This window comes from Denticeps clupeoides, unplaced genomic scaffold (genome assembly GCF_900700375.1).
Source record: "Denticeps clupeoides unplaced genomic scaffold, fDenClu1.1, whole genome shotgun sequence".
In the NCBI taxonomy this organism is placed as follows: domain Eukaryota; kingdom Metazoa; phylum Chordata; class Actinopteri; order Clupeiformes; family Denticipitidae; genus Denticeps; species Denticeps clupeoides.
This window is the reverse complement of record NW_021629736.1, coordinates 61,125-87,308: the sequence shown is the minus strand read 5'-3', so window position 1 is coordinate 87,308 and position 26,184 is coordinate 61,125. Positions and strand designations below refer to the sequence as shown.

At 44.2% G+C, this 26,184-nt stretch overlaps 3 protein-coding genes across 7 annotated transcripts; 2 read left to right on the top strand and 1 right to left on the bottom strand.

The window, feature by feature from the left end:
• Window positions 1–875: 875 nt before the first annotated feature.
• Window positions 876–8,847, top strand: LOC114773135 (cdc42 effector protein 2-like). Of its 4 annotated transcripts, none has more exons than XM_028965665.1 (3): window positions 876–1,219; window positions 5,730–5,835; window positions 6,012–8,847. In XM_028965665.1, exon 3 carries the CDS (start codon window positions 6,050–6,052, stop codon window positions 6,803–6,805), a length of 756 nt encoding a protein of 251 aa, XP_028821498.1. In that variant the 5' UTR covers window positions 876–1,219; window positions 5,730–5,835; window positions 6,012–6,049; the 3' UTR covers window positions 6,806–8,847. The 4 variants fall into 4 exon arrangements, with proteins under 4 accessions (XP_028821498.1, XP_028821496.1, XP_028821499.1 ...); XM_028965666.1 differs by lacking the exon at window positions 876–1,219 and adding an exon at window positions 1,877–2,108; XM_028965663.1 differs by having other exon boundaries at window positions 880–1,219; window positions 5,730–8,847.
• A 2,378-nt stretch (window positions 8,848–11,225) lies between these two features.
• On the top strand, window positions 11,226–22,946 carry LOC114773129 (zinc finger protein ubi-d4-like). Of its 2 annotated transcripts, XM_028965655.1 has the most exons (12): window positions 11,252–11,283; window positions 13,059–13,219; window positions 15,264–15,371; window positions 15,458–15,639; window positions 15,868–15,960; window positions 16,397–16,478; window positions 17,127–17,168; window positions 19,633–19,770; window positions 20,070–20,201; window positions 20,308–20,420; window positions 20,685–20,766; window positions 20,941–22,946. In XM_028965655.1, exons 1-12 carry the CDS (start codon window positions 11,252–11,254, stop codon window positions 21,021–21,023), a joined length of 1,248 nt encoding a protein of 415 aa, XP_028821488.1. In that variant the 3' UTR covers window positions 21,024–22,946. The 2 variants fall into 2 exon arrangements, with proteins under 2 accessions (XP_028821489.1, XP_028821488.1); XM_028965656.1 differs by lacking the exon at window positions 17,127–17,168 and having other exon boundaries at window positions 11,226–11,283; window positions 20,941–21,023.
• A 1,217-nt stretch (window positions 22,947–24,163) lies between these two features.
• LOC114773128 (muscarinic acetylcholine receptor M1-like) lies at window positions 24,164–25,654 on the bottom strand. Its single transcript, XM_028965654.1, has one exon. The coding sequence runs from the start codon at window positions 25,652–25,654 to the stop codon at window positions 24,164–24,166; it is 1,491 nt and encodes a 496-aa protein (XP_028821487.1).
• Between the last annotated feature and the right edge of the window lie 530 nt (window positions 25,655–26,184).

Sequence of the window (26,184 nt, the reverse complement as noted above, 5' to 3'; positions counted from 1 at the left end):
TTCCGCTGACGTGTGTCGGAAACATGGAAAGCGGCTCTGATTTCCTGCCCTGTTGCCCATGGGGGGAAGCCTTGCGCCTATTTATTTATTCAGCAGTGGAATTCCCATGGGCCAATCGGCTTTCCTCTAACAGATGGAGGGAGATTCTCTGACAGGGGGAGATAACGGACACTGGTAATGGAGAACATTATGAAAGATGAGAGGATGAAAGCCTGAATTGATTTATAGGTCAGACCTGCTTTTACCTGGACAGAAGAGACAGAAGGCTGAAGGAAGTCTGTAGGAGTCTGGCAGTGGAAATTGGATTTGGGGCTGAAGAGGTGTGAGCAGAGGGTCTGTATGCGAATTTGGGGCGCATGTGGATTCGAACACGGAGGGGGGAACAAAGTATTCTGAGCATGAATGGGTGATAAGTGATCGGGTAATGAGATTGGAATTCAAGGGATTCTGGTAGGCTGCCATATGTGTGAACTGGGATCTGGACTCTTTGATCTTCTGAAGATGCTGTTCTGCAGACATGGAGAGATGACTGCACCACCCCCTTTTGCTCTCAGCACCCCTCATTCCTGACTTTTTTTTTTATGGGTTTTAATGAACGCTTGCATGCACTGATTTCCACGCATGTCCGGTGAGGTGGTGTCTGGGTAGGACAGCAGGAACCCAGCAGCTTTTGCCCAGGCTCCAGATGAATTGTGGCCCAATCTTCGCTTCCCCTGTCCCCGGCCCCCCGGTTCCTTTCTCATGGGCCGGGGGAGTGGACAGTGTCCAGCAGGCAGAGGTCAAACTGTGGGAGAGAACTGCTGCTCCTGTCCTCTCAGAGAGAGAGAGAGAGAGATAGAGAGAGAGAGACGCCGCATTTCGGGGACGCTGCGTTGAGTGCGTGTGACGTCATCGTCGGGAACAGCGGGGCGTGGCGCGTCCCATTTAAAGCTCCGCGGAGCGGCGTGCGTCAGCGCGTCCCCAGCGCGTCTCCAGCGCCCCGCGTACCCGCCCCGGAGAGGAAGAAGGCGCATGGCAGAGTTTTACATCGGAGAGGTGGTTTTCGGCCGTCCGCATCAGCGCGTATACAGCCCGCCACCGGAACCCGTGACACGGCGGCAGGACGCGTCCGGAGGGGGAGGAGGAGGAAGAGCAGGAGGAAGGGTGTTCCTGCATCTGCATCTGGAAAACGTTTACTGCGACCCAGGAGCTGTCAGAAGCGAGGTCGGAGATTTTAAAGGTAACGCGGACCAAACCGAAGAACAAAAATGTCGAAATCAGAAAAATCGAAACCATTGCGGTGATAAAAAGTTAACATTCATTCATAGTCTATCATATTTGGGTTGGCGGTAAATGTAGGACTGTGCGCACTACAGAAAAGCCTAATTTCGACAGTTTTTTAGTGTGAAACGAATAGTAGCTTAGGTAGAGCAGCATTTTGTTCGCTTAATTCAAAATAATAGAAACTATAACTCCTACTCATTGATGAGTCTATTAACTTATTTTGGTAAAGGGTTATTTAGGGTCCAGATCGTAATTATGTCTTCTTCTGATGGAGGTTAATTGTATGAAGACATCTTTCCGACTTTTTGTAGTCTTTTCGTTCAGCGACAGGGCTGCCAGGACGAGACTTTCAAACTGCATTATTGTGTTTTAGAAAAGGCTGAAAAGGATGGACCACTGAATGCTTTTCGGTTGTGTTCGAAACGTGTGCGCATGTGTACGATGAAACGCCATTATACTGTCCGTGGTTTCAGCGGCAGTCCTGTGCGGGGAGGAGGGGTGTCGGCCGCGATCTGGCAACCTCGCTGCGCGCCGCCGCGGACAGCGGTGACAGCGCGCGCATTGTGTCCCACAATGCGGCTCTGGAAACGCTGTGACAGTGTCGTTCCGCGCATTGTCCGCCTCCCGAGCCTGCCGTGGGCTCCATTGTGGAGCCCGTTCAGCTTCGGCAGCAACATTTCGGCCCGCGGCCCCGCCCCGGGCCGGGGGGAGCGGTTCTTCGCGCGGTTACGGTTCCCACGTTAACTCTCCGCAGTTGTTTTGAAATAACTTTGCCGTGATGTCACGACCGGGCCCTTCAGCAAGTCGAGGCGCTCTCTGCCGGTGCTGAAAACAAGCCCTTACAGGTTTGGTTGGTTTACATGGAAGTGATCTTAGAAGATTCTGTGATTGGCCATTGTGTTGGGTGGTTTCACTGTAAAATACACCGAAACCTGATAACAGGCGTTGATCTGTCAGGCGGTGCGACATTTTACAGCTTTAACACTCTTTGTTTCATTTTGTTTGATTATGATCAACTGGCCGGGTCCTGACTGGAGAGTTATCAGTTCTCTGTAGCCTGACTATTAATGTGCCAGTAGGCTTGTGAATCCCAAACCAGGACCACAGGGTTGATGATGATGATGATGATGATGATGATGAGGGTGTGAGCGTTGGTAAAATACTGATCTGAAATGTGTATTTTGCTGTTGTGTAACAACATTAGTAGAATTTTGTGAAATGAGGACAGCATTAATGTTTCGTAATTGTGTGATTAACGTTTGCCTTCGTTTTTTTAGAGAATTGTGCTGTAGGGATTGTGTGTAGTCAATTCCCATGTTTTCTTACTTCGGCCTGTAAAGTACACATTGTTACAGGGCCTGGATTTTTTTGACCTTGGCAGCGACGCCCACCTCTGTAATGGAACGACAGAGTGAACTTATCCTCCATTTGGCCGTGGAGCGGCCGCGGTTCAGATACAACTACTAGAGTGGAGAAAACTGCATGCTTGTGAAACACGGTTAATTCAGAATCCCCAGAACTGGGCCTCAAATCCTAAACCCGTCCTGGTTTCCTAATTTTCTACTACAAAGAAGGGGATATGAGCAGTTAATTATAGAGCTGATGATACACACACACACACACACACACACACACACACACACACACCTCAGGTAGAGACCAGAGACCAGGATAGGATTTGGGTGATGGGATCGGATGAATAGACTGGATTCTGTCTCTGACATTTTCATGCTCTATAATTTACTGCTGTAATGTGGTATTTTGTAATAACCACATAGTTTCTTCTGGGTAAGCCAGTGCTTAACAGTGTTTCTATTCTGCTTTAGACCCTTGGAACTCTTTTGCACTACATGAGCTGTCTTGGAGGGGAATGTTAAAAGAGAGAAGGAAAAGATGGGAATTAGAGAGTGAAAGAGATGCATTCCTGACTAATGGCCCCCCTGCCCCCCCACTTCAAGCCCCGGTTCATTCCACTGTTGACCGGATGATTATTACGTTTATTATCTGCATGGCTCAGTGAATCAGCACACACCGTCATTCCCCTAAAGGCAGCCATGCTGAGCTATCAGAGAAAGCCATTCCTCAACGGACACACACACACACACACACACACACACACAGCGCTTATCCAGCACAAAACTGCTCTATGCTGCATCTTCTCATCGTTGCACACACACACATCCTCACAGATCCAGTGTCTGTTATCAGTAAGCGTCATCCCTCAAAGGACCCGCACACACGAGCTCTTGCTCACTGCGTAGCCTAAACAAGCCACACAGCTCAGCACTCGGACACACACAATCACACGGTTCCTGTCCAAATCACGCAGAGGAAGTGAGGTATGTGATCCGATCACACAGACGCACACTCTCAACTTACTCCTCTGAGTCAGCGATGTTCCGACGCGCTGATTGGTAGGTGGAGTCATCAGAAATCTCTCTGTTGCGTGCACACACACACACACACACACACACACACACACACACACACACACAGTGTCCTTACAGAACCTGGTGCTAATTAGTCACTGTCAAGAACTGCTTACAAGCACATCACCAGTGATAAAAACAGCCCAGCTTGACGCCTCTCGCTCTGTGACGGAACATTTGACGGACTGGCGTGTTTTGGGGCCTGTTTATTTTTCCGGCTGTCCCACCCCCCGCCCAGCAGCAGCGTGCAGGGGCGTGGTCTTTTGCCTCATATGCGGGGAGGACAAAACGAATGCCACACGGCTGAGTATTGAAAAGCGTGTTTCCTTCTGAACTCCCGTTATGTGTTCAGAATCAGCGAAGCACATAGCCAGCGGGATTTACGTTGTGGCTGATATATGAACCTTGTTGAGCGCATTTTGTGCTGTTCTTCAGTTTGCGGCATGTTGTCAAGGGACTTCACTGGTGGGTTCTGCTGTTCACTGGTATATTTTCTGATGCATACAAGACTGTAAGTATTATGCAAATGTTGGGTTGGGCGCTTTCCTCGCAGGGACAATGGGAAGGTATTATTTTGTTGATCTGCATGCGAAGTACCCTTAATCCCTGAATGAACCTCTCCCTCCCTCTCTCTCTCTCTCTCTCTCTCTCTTTCACCACTTTAAATGTGCAATATGCGCTGGCGAGGCTGTCAATTGCCCTCCATTTTCTTAGTATGTATTCAGACCTATGGTTCCATGGGGTACTGGTGTCGCTTTTCAGCCACACCCTGCCCCCTACTGTTCTGTCCATTCTGGGCTGAAGTAGAAACATAGTCATAGTCATTGCGACCTGTGAAACTGACAAGAGTCTGCTTTATATTTGGCTTTGACATATAATCAACAATGTCATATTGTCCAGTGTGATATGCTTTCTTCCTTATGGTCCTATCCCTATTCTAGATGTTTTTATGCACTAGTACTCAATAATAACAAATCAGCAGTACTTCATGGTTGAGCGTGGTCCAAATCTGGGGCATTGGTGGCCTGGCGAGTAAGGAACCGCACCCGTAATCAGAAGGTTGTCGATTCGAATCCCCAACTGCCAAAGTGCCACTGAGCTTCCTCACACAATGCTCCTTTTATGGCTGCCCACTGCTGATGGGTTAGAAGATGAGGACACATTTCGTTGAGGACACTTCAATTTCACTTGACGTTCAAAATAACCCATGAAGAAAGAGTATCCAGTCTCACAATCTTCACCATTTCACTAGTGCATCTGTAGGTCAGGTATAGGTGTCCCAGGACCATGGCCAGCTACCAAGCCCAACATGCATGTCTAAGCATTCCAACCCTACTTTATAAATAAACAGACATTCATGGTTCTTCCAAGGATACTTATTAAGTGAAAGTGAAGTGATTGTCATTGTGTCCTCTGCTTTTACCCATCACCCTTGGTGAGCAGTGGGCAGCCATGACAGGCAACCTTCCGGGTCTGTTTCCTTACCCACCAGGTCACCACTGGCCCATAAAGGTCTATTCAACATCATTTAGATGGTTTTTTTAATGTTCAAGACAAATGGGAATTTTCACTGATTTTCTTGATAAGTTCTGAATTTGCCAACGATTGCAGTTTATACGAATTAAAAACCAGAGACAAGGCTCTGTAGGGGCGGCACAGTTTGCCAGAGGAGCATTTTTCCCATGCTGTCCGGCCAATGACAATACCCTGTGATTGTTTTAGTTCCTGTCAACTAATTATACACTTGAAATGTTGGATTTATTTGTCTTCATTTTTTCTGCCTGGAACCCTGTTTATGTGCTTATTGCTTATGTAAGCAGTCCTTTTTACAAAAAGCTGATCTTTTTCTAGACCCTTTTTGTGTAAAGTCTCTGAGATGTTTCCTGCAGCAGCTCAGCAGTTGTGATTTGTGCATTTTTCATTACCTGGTAATCAAAGGCAGTAAATGTGTTCTTTGCATTTATTTTACACTTACTTTAGGACAGAGCTCAGGCTTCCTTAATCATCTCTGCCTTTCTGTCCTCTGTTTCGTTGAAGGTCCTGAGAGAACGGGCAGGAATTGCTGATTCTGGAGAGGAAAACAGAAGGGAGATGCACGAACCAGTCTCTGCCTCACTTTGAAGTTGTTCTCCACGAACGAGAAGTGCCACAGCCTTTACTGTCCCTTTTTTATTCCTTCTTTGTTATTGTTTCATTCCACCTTCCATTTGCCTTCCTTGAAGCATTATCTTCCTCTGTTCTTTACTCTTATCTTCCTTTCTCTGTTTCACACTATCTTATTTCTCTTTTCCACTCAACCAAAACTCAACCTGTGGCAAGTTTTCACACTCTGTTGTCCCGGAGGGAAAATTCCGGAAATGTCTGCCAAAGCTCCCATTTACCTGAAGCGTCGCAGCCGGAAAGGGAAGAAGGAGAAACTTCGGGATCTGCTGTCGTCTGACATGATAAGCCCGCCCCTGGGCGACTTCCGACACACCATCCACATTGGCAGCGGAGGTGGAGCGGACGACCTCTTTGGCGACCTCTCCTTCCTGCAGGGAAAGTTCCACCTGTTGCCCGGGCAACAGGGTCTCCAAGCCCTGTCCCAGTATGGAGGTGGTGATGGGTTCCAGTTTAGTCGGACATCGAGCGTGAGCACCCACGTGCCCTCGTCAGAAAGCTCGCCACTTCTTAAGAACGCCATGTCACTTCCTGTCATTGGTGGCGTCCAGGCGCTCACTCTACCCAACACCTCCACCAGCCAGCCCGCCCCGCCTGTCATCCAATCAAAACCCAGCTCCCCGCCTCCTCCCCAACAAGCCCCGCCTCCAAAGCCTCCCAGACTACACCTGGAGGATCGCTCCCTATCCTCATCCCCGCCTCCTCCTGTCCTCGCGTCTCCTGAGCGGCCGACTCGTCTCATCCCATCATGGCCCGTGGAGGACAGTATCACTCCAGAGGAGGACGGTGTTCAAGAGAGTCCCTACCTGTCCCATGCTGGCTCCCTGCTCTCACTGCACCTGGACCTTGGGCCATCGATTCTGGACGAAGTGCTGCAGATCATGGACAGCCAGAGAATGGGGGGCCTGAATGGTGGCTGCCTCTCAGGGGGGAGACAAGAGATCTACACCTGAAGTGCCTGTCCCCTTCCCAAACAACACTACCCCCTCAGTGAACCTGTGGTACGCCCTTTACTCCAGATTCCTTCACCTCTGCTTTTTTTGTTGACAAGTAAGAGTCCTTTTGCCTCAAGTTGGTGCTTCCAACCAGTAATAGACTAAAAGAGAGCATTTCATTCTCCATATTTTACTTAGACATTTTAACGACTCGTTTTTGTGAATGCGTGAGATGTGGACCGAAAAAAAGAGCCACTGCACTAAGTTCTGCTTTGCTGTTACCTACCCTTCTGACCATAAGCACTGGACCTCCGGTTACGCTGAAACTCTACACCCCTTACAGGGAGCTGCAGAGAGCCTCTAACGTCCTTCACTTTCGTTGGCAGAGCACCTGCCTCTGCTGTGTACACCAGGGCCTGTAACCTTGGCCTGGATTCATCTGTGCAAGTCTTGTATGCAAAAAAAACCATTCTGTTCCTTCATCTCTTTAGTTCTCTCTGAAATAGTACCCAAAAATGTTTGGTGGTTGGGAACAAAGTGCATATTCACTGCTGCCTTAATTATTACTGGAATAAAGAACAAAACAACTGCAGCTGTGCAGCTGGGAAGGCGGAGTCCCCGTCCAAGGAGCTGTGACGTAATTTTCTGGCACGTTTATTCTTTTGCAGAGACTTGAAAGTGTGGCTCCATGGATCATGTCTGTCCCCTCTGGGTGCTGCTGACATTTGAGAACGCGGTGGCCCTCTTCTCACCCCGCCACATCCCTTTCAGGGGTAGTGAGTTTCCGTGGCTGTACCCACCTGGTCCTGCAGTCCAGGATCGGGTGGCTTCATATTTCACTGGAGCAAAAAAACAGAATCAGTCACTTTGTCACTGCGGATGAACAAGCAATAAACTTTATATTAGCAAATGTGAATGATGCACAAAGCCGATGCTGCTTCTGTATTTGCTTTTATCTTCTGTTCATTCAGACTAAAGTTTATTTGTGTTCTTATAACAACTTTTGTAAGAAACATGGACCTTTTGGCATTTCATTTTTCAGTGACGCAGTTCCTCTGAAAGTGCTGAAACCAGGCACAGAAAGCACAAGATAGTTGAGTTTAACGAGGACCAATCATGTTATGAAAATTTGTTCATGAAATCTCAGTGCTGGTAATTCACTGGTTAATGTTTTATTAATTACCCTAAATCATATATCCACCCTATAGCAGGAGAGATCGGAGCTACATTTAACCACTAATGCTGTCATGTATCACTGCAACAAATAGGACTGTGTGACAAATTAAGCATGTGTAACATATATTAAAGCCAAGAGTTTTTGAACAATTATTAATTACATGGCAGACTGCAAAAAGTGGTGAGGAGTTGCAAAACTCTACTAAGAAGAGGCCCAGATAAGAGCAGCGGTCTTAAGAGCAGTCAAGTTAACAGCGTATTTCTCCGTGATTAGATGTTCCAGAGCGGTTTTGGAGCTTCTGAGTGTAGTTTAAGCTGTTTCCTTTGTCTGTTTTCTGTTATTTAAGTGAACAGTGAACTCTGCTCTCACACCCCTCTGAAGCCGGTTAGGACCTGGGAAGGGGAGAGCTGCCCCATAACCTGGTTCTCTATTCTTCACTCTCCTCTGGGAGTAAAGAATATGTGTGAAATCATTTATGACTTATGGTTTTAAAAGAAAACAATCGGGGATCGGACTGCATCCGTTCCTCAACATTCCATGAAATAAACATCTACTCATGTTCATAATGTGTACATTTCCTTATCATGTGACCTTCCTCTTAAGAAAGTGATGTGTTGGGCAAAATGTTAGCTTGTACACATCTTATCACTGTTGAACCACTGTGAGCTTCACTCCCCACCTCGGATTTGTACACGTGCAGAAACAAAACATCTTTTCCCAGCTGCTGTGACAGTTCTGTACATAAACTAATGTTTGATCTTGCTGCTACTGTATCAGTTAGCTACAATCTTACATGCTGGGATTATTTGTGCACTTTGAATATGTGTGAAATGTAGTTCTGGCTGTAAGACATTATGAATTAAAGTTTTTCTTGTTGTTTAGACACGCTGTGTCGTGTGTGATGTTTTTGCAGTTTGTACGCCGTGTGTGTGTGTGTGTGTGTGCTCAGATCTTGCTCACTGTCACCCATCTACTCTGCTGAATAGCCCTGGGAATCGTTCCAACGGGCTTTATTAACGTAGGCCCTGACCCCACCACTCCTGCCCCCATGGGAACGCCGCAGGCAAATAAAGGGGAATTTGTAAGAGGAACGCTTAGATGGAAGTAGACAGAGTGCAGATTGACAGATTGATTGATTTGATTGATTAAAACAGGAGCTTTTCCCCTGTGCTACTGATTTCCTTTACGCTGATCTCTTGGTACACCATATCAGTCATTTATCAAGCATCTTAACAAGTACCATTAAAAAAAAAATGTTCAATACAGATGGTTTTTCCTACTTTTGTAAATCATTTGGTTGAGTTTATTGCTGACAAGGGCACAATGGAATTAACTGGATTTGTGATGGTGGGGGCTCACACATATGACTCTGCGGATTAACTTGATAACCAAGTTTGTTGATCACTAGGCTACCTTCTGGATGAATAAATGTGAAGCGTAAGAAGTTCTGCCAGAGCCTTCGAGCCAACAACCTAAGATAAATTGTTGAAATTAGCAGAAGAGGGCCATGGCCTTTGTGTATTGACCTTTAAGTAATCCCAACATTGCCTGGTTTATAGCTTCATTGTGTGTGTATATGTCTGTGTGTCTGTGTGTGAGAGAGAGAGAGAAATAGACAGTCATATTGCCCAGATATTCAGACCACACTTAACAGAAAGTTTAGTGTTCATTGTTTCAGATGTTAATTACGTAACCTCAACAATCAAATACTAGCAACTCACGAAAAATAGCCCTGCTAAGTATTTTCCAACCAAACAAGTGTGTTTTGTTCACTGTCTCTCTTCGATCGCCCTCAAGCAGTTGGGGGGTATGAAGAGATCCACGCCAGCAGCAGCCTGTCCCATGCCTTTTGCGTGCATGCTTGTACAGATTGAACACAGAAACAAACCCTGTTTGTCTGTGTTTTCTCTATGTGGAAAAACTGTTCAGTCCCACAGGCTGTTAAACACACAACCCTTTAGACTTCAGAGTGTGTGTGCATGTTGCTGAAAAAGGCACAGAACAAGAGAAGCCTTCGCCCGTTAAGCACAACGCTTTGTGTGTGGGCTGCATTCACAACCTGTCAGCGGCCTTTGAACGAGGAAAAGCAGTAGGGAGCCGAGAGATTTGGAGGGAGGAGTGGGAGACGACTAAAGAGCATTATCTTCCAGACAACGTTTGTTTATGTCTGTCTAGTTTTAAATCTGTTCACAGAATAAAACATAATTAATTGTAATAGCACCCATCTGGGTCCTTGGTTCGGTGGTAATCTTTATTAAATACATAATTAACACTCATTAGATCCACATAAATCCCATGAGGGCTATGTGTTGAGAAAGCCATAAAAATGTTCAATAATGAATTCTTTTAGTAAACACAAGGCCTGCCATCTTGAATTTTTGAAATTCTATCCTTTTTTCTACATTCTTTTGAGTGATGGAATTCTGGTATTCTGGCTGTAGGGTGTTTCAGGAAAAATAACACCTGTGCTGTAAACCATGGGTGTGTATGGTGGGTCATCGCTAGTGGGGGTCTTTCTGGGTGGGGAATTCTGTGCATTGTACTTAGATCTAGTTGGCTGAGCTGTAATGCTATTATTCCTGACTGACTGGGTAAATCTTAAAAGCCAAAAACCCATACGGACCTCTTTGTCCAAAAGTCCCACCCATAAATCTGAGCACATTTAGGAAACCAGGGCTTACTCTGAAATTTGAAGACATCTCAATTTTATGGGAAATGGTTACCATGCTGTTGTAATACAGAGAGGAAGTGTCTGCCTGTGATAATTCCAAAAGATGTAAAGAGGTTGCAGGGTCACAAAGGCCTCACTAAGTTAACACAATCATCTAATCTCAGACAGGATCCTCACGTTATGTCCACTTCACTAAAACAGCATTATAACGCCCCCTGGTGGAAAAAGTGAGTAACGAGATAAAATGCTTTCTGCATTCTTGTGGTGCAACGCTTCATTGCACTAGCTAACTCAGGGAGGAAAATAAACTTCTGCTCGCCATTATGAACTGTCAAACATTATTTCGCGTGACTTGTTCTAAGCTTCTAAACATCATCAACAGAAAACATTTCATCGAGGTGAAAAACACAAGCTCGTTCGTAAAAAAACGATTCTGAAGTAAAATGGGATTTAAAGGAAAGCTACACTGAGGGGAAAAAAAAAACATTTGTGCACATAATCGTTCCCATCCTGCTCCATCCTTGTGCTCTTCCTTTGACCAACATGACCTTTCTCCGCCAGCGTTTCCAGCTGCGCATGCGCAAAGGTGTCCACAGTGTAGCGCAGGCGGACCAAGATGGCTGCGGTCGTGGAGAATGTTGTCAAACTGTGAGTGTTTTTCACGCACTATCCTTGTCAAACGTGATTTTTTTGCTCGAGTCCCAGCCCTCGGTTTACACGGTAGGCGGGAGCCGTGCTGTCGGCCGTTACTGTCAAGGCCTCGAAGTTTAAATCGGCGCGTTTTTTCTTCGAGTGGTGGCAGCCGCGAGCTGCGCTACGAGTAGTTAGCTTAGCTGAAGCCCACACTGGCAGCGAGAGTCCCGCAGCGGTCCTGTCCGAACCCGGCCGTCGGTGGACTGCATGCCCCTTTGGTGGTGGAGGACGGTACACGCGAGAGAAACCTGTGCGTGGCGTGGTTCCCTTTTTGCGTGTTTTTCGTGTCTGTTTAAGTGGCGAGGAGCAGGGGACACGCCAGCAGGAACTCCGCTATCGAACGAGTTGTCAAACGCGGCTTTACGTCTCCTTCTCCGGCGTGTGCGTGTGTGTTTAAGTCGTGGAACTGCTTCTGTTAGTCCTATCGCTGTTTTTTTGTATAGGTCGCTGTCTTGAGCTCGATTGCTCTGCCCCGTGGTTCTGCGGAATGATTAATTCCGTGTATAGTTATGCTTTTTTTTTTTTTTTAGTTATTTTTATGAATTTGTCAGGTTGCGCGCGGGGTCCTGATGACGTCACCCTCTGGTCGCATTTCACCACACGTGGAATATTTTTTTATTCCGCCTGTTCCTGAATACTCCAGGACCGGAGACCAGATATTCGTTCGGTCCCAGATGGAAGCGAACGAGCGCGTAAAGGGCGTTTTTTTAACAGGAAGTGAGCGCTTCCGTCTGGCCTTTCCGCACTGAAACGCGCCCTCGTGGGTACAATGTGGGGAACGCTTTGTACTCACGGGTGACGTTCACACAGACAGGAAGCCACGCGCCTGCCCTTGTGATGACAGTGTTTGAAATCACTCAGTAGTGACGCTTTCAAGGTCAATTTGGTGGGCTTTTAAAATCGAAAATCAAATTTAACGTCAGTAATGTGTGCAGCATTGATTTTTTTTGGGGGCACTGAGTAATCATTCCATCTATTCAGTGTGAGCTCCTTTTACACCTAAAGTAATCGTGTGTGTGTGTGTGTGTGTGTGGGATATATATAAAATTTGGCCTGCAACTACATTAAACTGTAACTTTTTTTTAAAAATCTCCCACAGCCTTGTAACATCTGCCCATCATGGCTTTTTTTTTTTTTTTGAGTGCTGACTTAGCCAAAGTGTGAAGGCCCCCGATGGCAGAGCTGTTGTGAAATGACGGCCCTGTTCCCTTCCAGCCAGTTGGCTGTTGCCAGGCCAACAAAAGAGCACCTGCTGATGCATTCTGCGCTCCGCCTGAGTCCCTGGCCACAATGACACAGTCTGGCTCCCCGCTGGACGGGGCTTGCGCGCACACACGCTCACAAAAGCCTTTGAAAGGCGTCCTGTGGAGCGCCGGCCAGGCACGCCAGCGAAGCTTTGAAGTTTAATTATCTTAAGCTGATTTTGGGATAGAGATGGGTAGAACCTGCAGACAGGATGGCGCTGCTAGAACAAAGATGGACATAGCTCCACTGCAACGTTCCTTCAAGCTGGGCTGGCATAGTTGGTTAGCGTTGGTGACTGGGGAGAGTTTGGGTTCGTCTTGGCAATTAGTGTTGACTCTGAGACATTTGGATTTCTAAATGTCTTGTCCTTGGATGACCCTCCTGTCTGGTTTGCTGGCTATACATCTATTTATTTATACGCACATATTTTGCCTGCATATTGTTTGTGTATCAGTGTGTATCGTTCATTGTGTGTGTGTACGCAGGCTCGGTGAGCAGTACTACAGAGATGCCATGGAGCAGTGTCATAACTACAACGCCCGATTGTGTGCCGAACGCAGTGTCCGGATGCCCTTCCTGGACTCTCAGACCGGAGTCGCCCAGAGCAACTGCTACATCTGGATGGAGAAGAGACACAGAGGACCAGGTGCGGGAAGTATACACACACACACACACACACACACGTACCCACATTCAGAGCCTCTTGCACAGATGGATAGGAACAGGAAGGTCTGTGAACAGCTCCACTTTTTTTTCTTCTCGCACACATATTGTAGCATTTATACAGCCATGATTGTAATGGAACAGGAATACACACACACACACACACACACACATATTTGATTATGCGTTCAGGTGATTCTCTGGAAAATGAAACCAAAATGCTAAAAACAAATTCTGTAATATTTTCACTTAGTACTCAGATACTGTGGATCAACATTTAATTTAATTGTATAAAAAACTGTAGCTTTAGCAGACATTTGAAACACGGCTGACTCTCTTTTTACTAATTTCAATAAAATTCAAGGCAAATGATCATAACCCAGACATTTAAAGTTCAGTTCATATATGCTATATTAAAAATGCATCAGAAAATTGTAATACAATGCACCATATTTTAACTCTCAGTTCTAGCTATCATATGTTAAACTTGATCTTTTTTAGCTTTAAGCATCACACCATCTTGGTCATTTTAGTTGTGTACATTAGTATTGCATAAACATTGTGTTGCACAATTTTGACATCCATTATGCATTGAAATATTTGGTGCAATAGATTTGTCTGAATTCTGAATACAGAATTTTATTGAGTAAGTAAATTTTTCTGTGTTCTGTGCATGACATGGCAAGTTTTCAAACTGCTGGTATGGCTTTTGTCATAACTTATATACTGAACTACCCAGTAGTAAGGCACGACAGGTACTACATACATGTCACACTTGTTCATAGTTCTGACCACTAGTTATGGGGATAAAGAAACCACTGCATGTGGTGGTATGTGTACATGCAGTGTACTTCTTGAAAGCAGTGAAGTGTGTCTTCACAATAAGCCAGGAAGGACCGTTTCATACATTTAAAAATGAGCCGTGAACCTGGCTACAAGTTGACCACCCCTCCTTCCCTGCATAATTTCTAATATCCACGTTCTGTTGCTTCATGCACCCTCACAGTGAATGTCTGTCATTTACATTTGACATTTACATTGCTACTCCCAGTTGTTGTCTGTCTGTCAGCATTTCAACCTCGAAAGTGCAGTCTTACTGAATAGATTTAGCACATTTCCCTTTCCATGGTCTTCTGCTGTCCAGAAACTTGAATGTTATTTCCCACGTCTATAGATGACCTAGGTGGCAATGTGTTGTCTTTGGACATTAGGTTACACAATTAAGCTGAGTGAAACGGAAAAATCGGTAAAACTGCTCCTGCGATCATGGCAAGTGTAATCAGTTGCAGTTATTCAATGACCCGGCTGAAAGAATTTCAAGGTTATGACACTGAACATATGATTTGTTCTCAGTTACATCATATCTATTACGTTATATACAAAATTTGTTTGCTGGAACATTTTCTGTTTGGTTCAGTCAGTTTCTTCTGAATCCTGCCAGGGGCTTTCCTCAGTTTTTCTTAATTATTATAGTCCCATGCGTTTTGGTTTTAGGCGCTGTCTGTTTTAATTCAGATCTCCGGCATCAGTAGGAGACAGTGAGGACTTTTTTTCTATTTTGTCCTCCACTGAATTTAATTTTAAAACCCCTCCAGTTCTGGCCTGGTGATGTAATGATTACATTTTTTTCCCTTTAAAGAAAACTTAATCCTGGAATTAGTCTTAGGCTACATAAAATTATAATAAGAGCTGTAATTTGAAGCTATTTGTCATTATGAAACAGTGCACCCCAGCACACGCTGCACACAATGAAGTGTGTCCTCTGCTTATAACCATCACCCTTGGTGAGCAGTAGGCAGCCATTACAGGCGCTCGGGGAGCAGTGTGTGGGGACGGTGCTTTGCTCAGTGGCACCTTGACAGATTGGGATATAAAACGGCAACCTTAAATATGATCGCAGTGACACAAACACAAAGTTTGTCATTCTTTTTTTTTTTTTTTTTTAAATGTAAAAATGAACAAAAGTTTTTTTTTTTTTTTTTTTTTTTTCCTCTTTCTTTCTTTTTGTTTTGTCATTCCTTTTATAGGCATGGCTCCTGGGCAGCTGTATACGTACCCTGCCCGACGGTGGCGGAAGAAGAGGCGAGCCCATCCTCCAGAGGACCCCAGACTGGCCTTCCCTTCACTAAAGTCAGGTACGATTTTGTGTTGCACTGCTGGTGTAAATTTGAGTAAATGTGTGTGTATGTGTGTGACCCTCTGCTTGATACCCTGTATGCAGAGCTGGATCTGGGCCTGAAGAAAGACATTCTCACCTCTTCTGACGGCAGCAGTCTTGAGGCCTTGCTGAAAGCTGAGCCTCTGGATAAGCGAGCTGGGCTGGATCTCCGAGGTCCCGAGGATGATCCCAGTGGAGCCGATTACTCCTCAGGTGGCCTCAACCCTGCTGCACGAATTCGCAAGGTACCTCAGCATGATAGCTTGTGTAGGAATTGATATACTTTTATACTTTTTAGGCTTCCGACGCATACTAAAAAGAAAGTAATTACAACCTACAATCATCCAATTAAGTTTGAAATAACTTTTTCTTTTTTGTTGCTTTGTTTGGGCTTCAGAATGCCGTTAATTGAGTTTTGCTTATGGGCCATTTCCTGTTGTGTAATATTTGACCTGCTTTACTCTTATCTGCAGAAAATTCTGGAGCCTGATGACTTCTTGGATGACTTGGATGATGAAGACTATGAGGAAGATACTCCCAAGAGACGAGGGAAAGGAAAAGGAAAGGTGAGGACTGTTATGGGGATGAGACAACATATCTGATGCTTATTTGGTTGCTGATATAGGTATACAGTACCCTATAGGTTTCCGCTATGAGGTGCTGTAGTGACCGGGATTGTGTAGTGATTGTGGTGCTGATTGACAAAATTCAAAACAGAAATATATTGTGATGTATCCATCACCAGTATCCATTTAGCAGCTTATTACCAGTGATTACAGGATGCATGCCTATACATCAAAGATGATGAGATTTATGCAATTTGGCACAGAAAGATTTTTCTGTTTGATTGCATCTTGGTCGGTACCACTAAAGTTGTGAAGTTCAGTGTCCAACCCAATACACACATATCATAATCGTATAATCAATTCTCTGCTGTTCCCACCCCTAGTGCTAGCTGACTGCAGCGATGTCAGTGGTAAAAATGGACTTGCTTTTTGCCAGGGTCGTGGTGTCAGCAGTACCCGGAAAAAGCTGGATGCCGCAGCTGCCTTGGAAGACCGAGACAAACCCTACGCCTGTGACAGTGAGTCCTCACACTCAAAGAACACAGGCAGATGGAGTCCATTTAGGGGAGGGACTTCTGGAGTTCTGGGCCTTGGTCTTATTGATCATTCTGTGTCTTGCCTTTATTCCCTAATATATGATGCACTCCCCAAACACTGCCAAAATAACACCTCAAAGATCTCTCGCTTACTCTCTCTCTCTCTCAGTCTGTATGTCTGTCTGTCTCTCTCTCTCTCCCCCCTGTTCATGTAGCTGTCTGATCTCATTAAGCATACAACCACTGCACTGAGTTAGACAGCTTTGCAGCTTGGAGACATTTCATGCCTATTTTGGTAATTTGCACTTTACTTGAAAGTGCATATCTTTAATCATGCACATCCATCCTGGTTCAGTCAGTCAGCATAATAGGTTTCGTTTTGAACTGGTCCAAGGCTTTGCTCGTGTTAATTTTTTATTTTTATTTTTGTCCCCTCAGGCAGCTTTAGGGCATACAAGTCAACGTCATTCTGTGTCTATGTTTGCTCCACATTGTTGAATTCGTCCCATGTGCCATGAAAGTGTGCAGCCCCCCCACTTAATTTTGCACTCTGTGGGTGTTTAAGACTCTGAGTCCCTCTGTCTGTGCTCTCTCTTTTTTTTTCTCTTGTTTCTCTGTTCTCTCTTTCAGACACTTTCAAACAAAAGCATATTTCAAAACCTTCTGAACGAGGTATATTTCTCTCACTGCTTTTTCTACTTTCTTGCCTTGTGTCTGCTCATTTGCTTGTTTTGTCTCCTTCAGCCCCCTATTTTTTAAGTTGAGTGTGTGTGTGTGTGTGTGTGTGTGTGTGTGTGTGTGTGTGTGTGTGTGTGTGTGTGTGTAGAGGATAGTGTCGAGCACATGCTTAGTGTGTAGCCTGTAAAGATCCAGAGACCCCCCCCCTCCTTCTTCCCCAGAGTTCCACTGAATTTCTGCCTCAAGTCACATTAGCAAACAGCATCTTGATTTACTGCTGATTATATGGAAGATAGGGTTGCTCTTCCAGTCAAAGTTACTTAAAACTATGCCATTAGCCCATTGGTATGATGTCAAACCAAATGGCAACATTTTCAGACAAGTGTCTGCCTGTGTGGCTCAACTGTGGGATGCCACACACCCTCATCACACACCCTAATGACGCGACTATTTCCCGGAACGCTGGCCTATGAATAAATTCTGCTCTCAGCAGCTGATCCCTCCCTTTTCCTCAGCTTTTTAGCCCAGATGGTACTGACTTGGCAGAAACCAGTAAGGCTGGTTTGTCTATAAAAGCAAGGTGCTGCATTTCCAAGTAAAGCGTTTGGCATGTTATTGCATGATCCGAGTGCAGCCAGAGGCTTTCTGAAGTCATGCTTAAGACTTTCCGTCCTGTTTCTGTTCGACATATGTTATTTCTAACACTATCTTCATTTCCTAACTGGAAATGATCACGTCAGTGTAATTCAAAATTTAAGATGACTATGACATTGAATGATTTGTTAGTCTAACTCCTCACTTTTCCATTTAAATCAATAAAAAAGTAGGAAAATACGTTATATAAATACGGTTGCAGTGGTTATGCTGCTCGGAAAAATGAGTAAAATGCCCTGATTTGTTTTCTCCCAACTTCACGTTTTTAAATGTCTTTCTTTAAGAACATTTGCATCCCAAAGTTTTTGCCTTTTATCTTTCCTGTTCTCATCTTCTTTCCTCGTTTGCCTCTTTAGAGTGAAATAGTGCCTCTGCTTTTGTTTTGAGCTTGCTTGAGATGGGTCTCCCTCTTACTGTTTGATTTGGGGTGGGGTTGCCTGGGTGGACGCGTGTCTGCTTGTAAACCACTAACATGAAATGATGCTGTGTGTAACTGGCTCTCGCTAACGTCTGCATCGTTCTGAAATGCCGTTACTGCCATTTTCTCTGCAGGATATTCATTCGCTAAAAATGGTCAGGGCTTGCATCTCTGCAAGTATGTTCCTTTTTAAGACCAGTGATCAGACTAAGCAGATCTAAAGAGACACCCCTCCCCCATCACTTACCACTTAACAAAGCAGCAGTTCCATCAAAAATCCATTTGGACAACACACTGATAAGATTGAAATCAGAAAATTTTATGCAGAATGACGAACCTTCGTCCACAATGTAATTTTGAGAATTGTGGAACAGGACTGTTTTGCTGTTCAATTTTGGTTATGTCTCCTGATAAATGGAGCAAGAATGAAGAAAGGGCCAGGAATAGAACAGTGTTGGCCATATTTCTGTTTTCTGGCTGCTTTAAACCCACTCCTGTCAGTACATTGCAACCCAGCATCTTATCTCATTTGTGACTATGGCTCACATGCTGAGTCTCAGTGCCAGTAATATCCAGCCCTGTGACCCATTACTGATGCTTTTCCTGTTTCTTGTGACTCACTGCAGTCTGTTGAACTCTTACCACATTGCTACTGATAGTCGGAAAAAATACAACATAAGCAAAATATAATGTGAAAGTGAAGTGGTTGTCATTGTGAAACACACAGTGAAAGGCATAGCACACAGTCCGCACAACGAAATCACCCTTAGTGACCCAGCCATGAAAGACGCTACCTTGGAATTTGAACCCACACCTTCCGATTGTGAGTCTGCTTCCTTACCCGCTAGGCTGCCACTGTACTCTTCCGACAAACTATATAGGTCTGAAAGCACAACAGTTTTCAGGATATTTTGAAAGTGTTTCAAAGATTAGTCGCTATCTCAATAATTATATTTAACTTTATTCTGGCATCTTACAATATCAATTATGCAGTTCAGTAATGACAAATATAAGTAATCAAGTGTTGAATGCGTCTAACTTAAAAACATATACACGTACTATATATAAACATATAACGGACTATATATACACACACTAGTATGTGTATATACTACTGTATATATAAAAAGTTACTTTTTTAATGGCAGATTATGTGATATAAAAATGTAATACTTTGAATAATAGTTGAATTTCCCAACTTTAATGCGACCCGTATAATTTAGTTTAAGCGTAGATATTTTTCTGAGACTAAACTGTGTACTTCTGTGCTACTGACTCTTGTATCTCTGAGCGTTTGGCATGAATACTACATTGGTCAGTACTGCTACTAGATAAATTATCTCCTGGAGAGGCGTGTAACAAGTCTGCCTGTGTTTCTCTCAACAGTCTGTGGGAAGCGCTATAAGAACCGACCAGGGCTCAGCTACCATTACGCCCACTCCCACCTTGCAGATGAGGAGGGTGAGGATAAAGATGAAGCAGATCTTCACACACCGACTCCACCCCAACAGGAAGAGCCAAAAAGTGAGTGTCCTGAAGATGAATCTGTAATTGGGAAAATTATTGGGGTCACATCTAGGCCACATCCTTTATTTTAAATGCATAAATAAATCAAATAATGAACATTGCTCCTCTGTTCAATACAATGTTACTTCAAGATGACAGAACATGTAGTTAGTCACACTGGTTAAGAGCCTCTTTTAATGTTTCTGTTGTGTTTTGTGAGTCTTTATTTAAAGCTTAATGGTTCACGACTGTAATGCTTCTTTGGGGGTTCATAGATGAGTATAAGAATTAGGGTTTTTTTTCCCCACACCTTTCAGCACCTAAAAAAGGACCAGATGGTCTGGCCCTGCCTAACAACTACTGTGACTTCTGCCTCGGTGACTCGGCCCTGAACCAGAAGACTGGCCAATCAGAGGAGCTAGTGTCCTGCTCTGACTGTGGACGCTCAGGTAAGTGACAGTATTGTCCTCAAATTCACGCCATGGTCAAATCAGTGCTTGTCATTTGTTTGTGACAATAGTGGCCCATTGACCCTACTTGAACGCATTTCTCCAGGCCATCCTTCATGTCTCCAGTTCACTCCGGTCATGATGGCTGCAGTGAAGACGTATCGCTGGCAGTGTATCGAGTGCAAGTGCTGCAACATGTGTGGCACGTCGGAGAATGATGTGAGTGATTCTTGCACAACATCATTTATTCTGTTTTATGCACCAGATGACCTCTGTCACATTGGTCATTTCATTGATGGTCTTTCCCTGTTATCCACAATCGCGTACATAAATACGGCCTTTTAGAAACCCTACCAACACTCACTTTTTATGAAATGAAAGTGTAAACAAACTGTCCCTGTTCATTCCATTTAGGACTGTGTTAGTTGATGCCCCAGTCCATGGGGATTGCGAATAATGTAGTGTTTGTCTTTTTGTCTACAGGACCAGCTGCTGTTCTGTGATGACTGTGACAGAGGCTACCACATGTACTGCCTCACTCCTCCCATGTCCGAACCCCCCGAAGGTGAGACACTGATTCTCTCTGCACAGCACATTTTACTGTAATATAAAAAATTAATTAATTAATCATGACCCTTGCTTCTGGGTTGGTGTGTATCGAGCGGTTACACAATGTTTACAGGATTTTTTTTTTTTTTTTTTTTTTTTAAACCACAACTTATGTGCTTTGCTGTTACAGGAAGCTGGAGTTGTCACTTGTGCTTGGACCTGTTGAAGGAGAAGGCATCCATATACCAGAACCAGAATGCGCCCCCATCGTGATAGTTTAGTTGGGGGTCTGAAAAGGGAAGCCTACTTTACCTAACAATACAGAAGATGGAGAGAGAGAGAACAGATCCTCCCACTTTTCCCTTATTCCCTTTTTGTCTTGCAGGTTTGATCCCAGTATGACTGTTACACAGTTCAAAGTTCAAACTACACTTCGCTTTTTGTTTTTAACTATAAGTCTAAAAGACCATATTAAAACATGAATACGTAATATTTGATACTTGACTACACTAGGTTATTTTTCTTCAGTATTTTTCAGCTGTGGTCATTTTTTAGCTTTGCAGACACCCAGTTGAGTTGACCTTTCACTCTGTTAGCAAAACAAACACTCAACAAAACACAACACTCACTCGCCAAAATGCCAGAAAACAAGCAAGAGACTCATTCACGCCAGTGGTCTGACTCCATTCTGTGAGGGGCCCATTAGTGTAGTGTAGAATAAATAATTCAGGACTTGATTTGTAGATTTTTTTTTTTAATATGCAGTTGAAAGAGAAGCTTGACCGAATCTGCCATCTTGGACTGTGGGATCAGGATGACAAAAATATTAGGCCATAATGACCCTCAAGGAATGGAGTCCTGTTTTCTACAGACAACTCTTATTTCTGCCACTACTGCATCAACACATCAACAGTTGAAATCATAATAAGAAAAATGGTAAATGTGTTTTTGTATATTTATATATTTGTATAGCTTATAAAGGTTTGATGTATTTAAAAATCTCGAATTATAGAAATGGTTGATTTTTATCCTAACAATGTCTGATGACTGGTTATCTATGATGAGGAACGAAGGAGTTTAGTGTGTGTTTGTCCACGGCCCAAATAGTTTTAATAGTTTACAGCAGATCAATTGTGTATAGAAAGGTTGCACATTTTAAAGCTGTCCTGACCTGTATGAAGACTTGAAAGTCTGTCAGTTCTTTGCTATCTAGAATTTAGAAGAGAAAGAGGTGGGATATCCAGTTAGTTTAATAAAATGGCTAAAGTGCCCCCCTGAGGTTTGTATTGGTTAACAATCAAACTTAGTCTATGGAATCTGTCCACTTTTATATATTCAGCACAGACATCTTGGCCCATGTTACTGGTCATATCTAATCATAATTAATAACTGAGCAGTGTGGTATTAGCCAGAAAATCTGCTGTGCAGTATTTCATGTTTAATGAGCTCAGAATTTATTTTGGTTAGTAATGACGCAAATATTAATATTTGGATTATGTTTGAAGAAGAAAATGCTTTACTGGACTCCTGAAAGACACCATTACCCATAATTCCCAGGGTAATGTAGTATACAAGCTTAAATGTTTTTGTCTCGTGTTGAAAATGAGTTTCCTCTTAGGAAATGTGACATTGGATAAATAGTAAATAAAGAATTATTTAGAATACGAGCCAATCCTATCCCAGTTTTTTTTCTCCTTGCTCTTGGCATTGACAGCCTGCTAGGGGGCAGCAGCAGTATTTTTGAATGCTGTGTAAATCTTGGTTCAGTTCAAAATCCCCCCTCAGCATGTGACTGTGTTCAGATCGGTTTGTAGAGGCTATGGCTGGAATAGTCATTGGAAATCCTGTTTGGGCTTGTAATTTAATATGCGTCTTTTGCACTTTTGCTCCATTCAGGGACTCCTGTAGGTGTCTGATTAATGTTGATGTGGTGTTCACACGCTTAAATTTGCATAGGGTGGTTCAAATTGAACCATTGCCCTTTATTGTAGTGGCTGAAGGCCAGGAATAGCAACCCATCCACACACTTAAATTACTGTTAGTCAATCAAAAATGGGAGTGAAACTAGGCAATTCAAACTAGGCAAATTAGAATACATAGAATTTTTTTTTTATTACAATTAAGTGCACCAGAGAATAATTGAGAATCATTGTTTTGGTGTATTTGATTATTAAATAGCAACTGTTTACAAATGAATTCCTACTGTTTGAGTTGATTAAACCCCAACAGCTTTCTGCCTGGTTTGAGGACGCGCATCATGTCATAAAGAGTATGATGCAGTAGATCTGCTTTTTCTGCAATCACTTCAGTGCATGCATGTAGAGACTTGGCTAACACACACAAGTACACACTTCACTATGTTTTATTATTTTTTTAACTGGTCTAGTCACTGATTGGATAGTTGAGGTGGGTTTTGTAATATAATTTATCTTAAATCATGTTATCAATAGGCAACTAACAATTCTTAAAGCATTAATAAAGTAAAACTTTCTTTCTGCTGTCATTTTGTCTGTTTTAGAAACAAAGTGGCCATTGGTTATAAAGGTTTACCCATATTATGTCAATTTCATTTTGTTTGATTTAAATTTTTTTAGGTTTACTTTGTTTCATTATGGAATGTTTTATGGTACAGTTTTTTTTTTTTTTTTTTTTTTTTTTTTTTTGCTTCTCCCTCAAGGAAAATAAAATTCTTGGCACTGAAAAGCTGTCATTAGTATTGCTTTCTCTAGGACAGTGAATGTTTAATTTGGTGTTCAGAAGTGTTAATCTGTGTGTAACTTTTTTTGTGTGTATGTGTGTGTGTGTGTGTGTGTGTGTGTGTAGTCCCCATTTTAACAATTTGCAAAGCTGTCTTATTGTCATCACAGGAAAAAGAGCTGCTCCACAGACACTTTACAGGCACATGTTCAGAGGAGACTCCCGCTGCTCCAGATTTTTAAAAGACGTGTACACAATAAAACAAGCTCCACAGACGTACGGCCTGAGCATTAAGTGAGAGGTTTTATATATGAGACGGGTGGACATGTCTAGTTCATGCAAATGTAAAAGCATACAACCACAGAGTTTCAATAAACATCATAAAGTGGGCTTTTACTTTGACTTTTACTGATGTGAAGTTGAGAGAAGGCATAAGAGAAAGATCATGGCCAGCAAGGAAAGGGGTGGGGGGAACTGCTGTTGCTATGAAGCAGGCTAGTTTGTTGTAAGGCACCAGGGGAAGATGAATTTACTTCAAGTCTTATATTGGATTTGAAACCCTCACAACCCTCACCCGTGGAGTGAGTACTTGAACGGGTGTCTGCTGGCTCTTTCAGAAATAAACCCGTTTCCCCCCTAGTGGATGTGCTTAAAAGCTTCAGGTACAGTGGCATTATGCTTACATTTGCATAAGAGGATGCATTCATCAGAGGAGTTCAGACGGTGCTGCAGGTCTTCTGCACCCTAACGGAGGCGTGATAGCTGCACCTGCTGTTCTCCAACCTCCTGCAGTCGCCTGGACGGCAGAGCAGCAGCATCTTGAAGGTGACCCGGAAGGATTTGTTGCAGAGGGCATAGCATACAGGGTTGACCGTGCTGTTGATGTAGCACAGCCAGTAGCCTATCTGCCACAGCTTCTCCGGCACGCAGTAGGAGACGGATGCCAGCACCATGATGTTGTACGGTGTCCAGGTCAGAATGAAGGCCAGCAAGATGGCACTCAACGTCCGAGCCGCTTTCTTCTCCCTGATGATCATGTTCCTCCGTCGCTTGCCTTTGTGATTTTTGAAAGGGCTTTGATCCAGCATCCTGCATCTTTTTGGTGAAGACTGGTTGGATGACACTTCTGTCATGTGGACAGCTGCTCTAGGCGAGATCTTGATCCTGCGACACTGGCTTGCTGGATCCTGCAGTTCTTCCAGCTTCAGTGCGCAGGCAGGATGTCTGACCTCTTGCTCCATTTCATCCTCTGTGGATGATGAGGCCATTGCATTATCATCCTCCTCTTCATGGTCATTACACACTGCTGGGATACTCCCGTCACACCTTTGAGCTGCCAGGGCCAGCACCCCTTGCACCTTATCAGTTTGAGGGGTCCCCTGCATTCCTGGGATACAGTCCCCAGGACCCTCCCACCTTCTCTCCAACTGCAACTCTATGGGGTCTCTGATGCTGCTTTGAGTGCTGCTTGGATATGTGGATCTCCTGTCGGATCCTTCTGGAGTCCCTCCGCTGTTCACAGAGCCCAGAAGGACTGCAAGGCCTTTGGCACGATTCTCAATCTCCCAGTATATCCTCCAGTACAGGATGATCATGATGCTTACCGGAAGATAAAAAGCAGCAATGGCAGTGCCATAAGCAAGCACTGGAACCTTAAGGAAAGGGATGGAGCAGTCATGGTCCTCCCTCACCTGCTTTCGTCCAACAACATAAGGCCAGAACAGGATAGCTGGTCCCCACAGGATGAAGGACACCATCCATGCCAGTGCGATAAGGAGTGCTGCTCGTTTTGGTGTCCGCTTGGCCCGATATGTCAAGGGACGAGTCACAGAGAAGTACCGGTCGAAGCTGATCACCAGGAGGTTCATGACTGAGGCGTTACTGGCTACGTAGTCCACAGCCAACCATAAGTCGCACGCCAGATGTCCCAAGGTCCAGCGGCCAGTGATCATGTAGGAGGAGTAGAGGTTCATGGACACTGTACCCAAAATCAGATCTGCCACAGCAAGACTCAGCAGGTAGTAGTTGCTGGTGGTACGTAGTTCTGCATTGACCCGGAAGGAGATGACTACAAGGAGGTTAGCCACGATGGTAATAATGGAGAGAGGACCAGTTACTAGAACAATTAGGACAACTTCCCAAACCTGGTGTCCCCCAAGTGGATCTGTGGTTGTGTTGGACATTTGAGAAGAGCATGTGGTGTTCATTTTCCTGACTGATCAAAGGTATCGCAGAGCCGGAACCATCACCTGAGAAGTTTGATGCACGATTCTCCACGTTTCTCCAGGTTGACATTTGGAGTCTTTAGACATTGTCCTCCAGGTACTGTTAGACAGACGGAAGAAAATATTGTAATGTTACTGGAAACAGTCTGTACAAGGAAGCACGCCACTGCGGGTGAAATGCTTGGATTCTCCAAGGTGAGAACTTGATTGGTGTTTGGTTTATTCAATTGGGATAAAATCCCTTTGAAGATTAAACCTGGACTGTACCAGGAGTCTGCTGCTATGCAAACAGGCTGCCAAACGAACATTCATCCTTCATAGCTGCTGCTTCAGAGGAGCACCATAAAAGTCATTCCCACCCGCCCTTTTTACTCCTGCCAGATGTTTAAATGCAGCATCCAGGCCATTATTGCCTGGCCAGGATGAGAGTCCATCAAAGGAGCAATTAACATTTGTCTCTCTAATTCTGACTTAGAGGGAAACGTAGCCAATCAGAGTGGCGGCTGTAAACC

Coding starts and splice junctions, on each gene's coding strand:
- LOC114773135 (XM_028965665.1), top strand. CDS start 6,050: ATGTCTGCCAAAGCTCCCATTTACCTGAAGCGTCGCAGCCGGAAAGGG.
- LOC114773129 (XM_028965655.1), top strand. CDS start 11,252: ATGGCTGCGGTCGTGGAGAATGTTGTCAAACT. Junction 15,372..15,457: donor CTTCCCTTCACTAAAGTCAG/GTACGATTTTGT, acceptor CCCTGTATGCAG/AGCTGGATCTGGGCCTGAAG. Junction 17,169..19,632: donor TTCAAAACCTTCTGAACGAG/GTATATTTCTCT, acceptor TTCTCTCAACAG/TCTGTGGGAAGCGCTATAAG.
- LOC114773128 (XM_028965654.1), bottom strand. CDS start 25,654: ATGAACACCACATGCTCTTCTCAAATGTCCAACACAACCACAGATCCA.